Raw genomic sequence first — 2,829 nt, forward strand, 5'->3', positions numbered from 1 at the left:
AGCTACATGAACTGCTGCATTAGCTAAACACATACAAAAATGGGCATCAGCAGCACTACAAGGAGCTGATCTAATCATATATGAAGGATCAACAAATTTAATTGTATGTTCTTCAATTCCAATAGACTTTAAATATTTTGTAATAGAGTCTCTCAAATAATTGATTGAATCCCAATGAATAATATTTCCTGATTTATCTGTTCCTAAATTAAGGTCTTTAGGTTTTTGATTTTGTAATGCACCTTCTGCTACTACAATAACAACATGTCCTTTTGACATTATTCTTTTACCAACAAATTCACATATTTGTGTAATTGGAATATCAATCTCTGGAATTAATACTAAATTAGCATCACCATTAGCTAATGATGCATATAATGCAATAAATCCAGCATCTCTTCCCATTAATCTAACTATTCCAATCCCATTCTTTGCTGATTTTGCTTCACTATGAACAGCATTAATAGCTTCTTGTGAAAGTCCAACAGCTGTTTGAAATCCAAATGTAGAATCAGTATAACAAATATCATTATCAATTGTTTTAGGAATACCAACAACAGTAATTGGAACTTTTCTTCTTCTTAATTCTTTATTGATTGCATTTGCTCCACTTAATGTACCATCTCCTCCTAATGTAAACAAAATATTAAAGTTATTGTCTATAAGAAATTGTGCCATAACCTCTGGACTTTGTGCCCCTCTTGAAGTTCCTAATATACTTCCTCCTTTTTGATGAATATCACTAACTATTTCTGGTGTTAGTCTTTGTACTTCAGACAATTCTGGAACAAGTCCTTCATATCCCCATCTTAGTCCATAAATATTGTTTACATGGTAACGATTATATAAATTCAATACTAACCCCCTGATAACATTATTTAATCCTGGACATAACCCTCCACATGTTACAATGGCAACTTTTGTTGTTTCAGGATTGTAAAATATCTTTTCCATTGGTCCTGCTAGTTCTACTTCTCCACTATCTCTTTCTATTCCATGATTTTTGACTGCTGATAATTTCATTGTCATACCATTAACAAATGGTTCTGGTGATGCATAAATATTGTCAATAGTACATTCTCCAACTTCTTCTATTTTTAATGAAGGAAGTGGTGCTTCTGGGTTTTTAGGAATTAATATATGGTCTCTTCTTTTAACTGACATTTTTTGTTGTATTTTAGTTTTTGTCAATCAAAATAACTTCTTTATAATAATTTTATTATAATTTTTTTGTTAAAAAAATGATTTTGCCTTATAATTTCTATTCTCATTCTATCTTGACCTTCATACATTGAACTTTAATTTCATTATTATGAATGTATCTCATTTGGTCAATGAAAATAATACATCTTCATTTTATTTCATTGTCAATTAAAAAAGAGAATTAAGGAATAAAACTTAACAAGTTGGTTTGTATTATTTCTAAATTTATAAAAAATAACAATTCCTGTCAATAATGTCAATTAAAATTACACTTTTTTTCTAACTATTTAATTAACACAAACACATTTTCTTTTTGAATTATATTTTCACTGTCATTTAAACATAAGGAAGTTTGTATTACTTTAGTTTGGTATTACTTCCTCACTCTGTTATGTTTGTTTTTTGTTCATTTTAATGTAAAATCATTTCTTATTTAAATGTTTATACCTATGATTGAGTTAAATAACAATCAATGCTTTGTAAAACTCTTTATTTAATATTTTTGGTATTATGTATTTTATGTTCCACTTGATTTGGTAATTTTCATACTAGTCATTACAAACTACTACTTCTTGATACTCTAAATTATGTTAATCTACATGTTAGATTCAGTAATTAATTAATAACATAATAATGAACATAATACATATGATGTTTTAATGACATTAAACTATTTCTAGAAAAGAAATATTCAATAGAATTGTTCTATTCGCTCTGATTACTGTAACTGTTAAATTTAACAAACTCAATATTTTCCATGTTTTATAACACAGTAGTATTAATTCTTGTTAGTATGTTGTTCATTTCACAATAAAACAGTTCATAGAATGATGCTGATATTTATTTTTGTATTTTCTTTGATATACTAATAAACATAAATCAGAAAAAAGAATATAAAGATGTATAGTACTTATCTGATTATATGAGAAGTAATTAATTTATAGAATAAAAGATTGATACAAACTCACAATGTAATAAAATTCATTATCCATTGCAAATACTTGTTTTATAGAAAATGTGAAAAAAGAACGTAAGAATTTGTATGGTAATGATTAATTGAGTTATTTTTTGAATTAAAATGATAATATATATTGTATAAACTGTTAATTTAGTCAAATAAGTGAGGTTCATTAAGAGATAGATAAATAGTACAAACATAGATAATAAAAGGTTATTCTGTATAAAACCTACAAATGATTGCAGAGTGGCTGACAAATATTATTTATATGAATTAAGATACAAGAATTTGCATTATCAAAACATTACTCTATATGTAGATTATTTTCTTATTACTGATATTTATTTCATCATTTAGTTTAAGTTTGACTTCAAATGCATTCTAAATTAAAGTCTAATAGTTACAGTAGAAGAAGTTATATCCATGAATATGGAATAAAGAAAAGAAATAAATGTTGATTAGATGTTAATTATTTAACTAGTTGCCAGATGTTTATTGTTATATTTTAATGAATAGGTAATGAGAAGAAATAGAAGGTTAATAAATAATGAATGGTATAACAATGTAAATTAATGATTTTATTTAATACTATCTGTTCATTAAATAATATAAATGATACTTTGTTTTAACCTTTCAAAAAAAAGAATTAAGAATTTTATTTTGTTTTT

General features: G+C 25.5%; 1 protein-coding gene across 1 annotated transcript; it reads right to left on the reverse strand.

Moving 5' to 3' along the window:
• Window positions 1-6: 6 nt before the first annotated feature.
• On the reverse strand, window positions 7-1,164 carry ENU1_146430 (phosphofructokinase, putative; the record flags this gene model as incomplete). The annotated part of the gene is made up of 1 exon (XM_008860487.1): window positions 7-1,164. A coding segment is annotated over one exon (1,158 nt), but the record flags the coding sequence as incomplete, so codon positions are not given.
• Window positions 1,165-2,829: the final 1,665 nt, after the last annotated feature.

This window comes from Entamoeba nuttalli (assembly GCF_000257125.1).
Source record: "Entamoeba nuttalli P19 unplaced genomic scaffold asmbl_6031, whole genome shotgun sequence".
Lineage (NCBI taxonomy): Eukaryota > Evosea > Mastigamoebida > Endamoebidae > Entamoeba > Entamoeba nuttalli.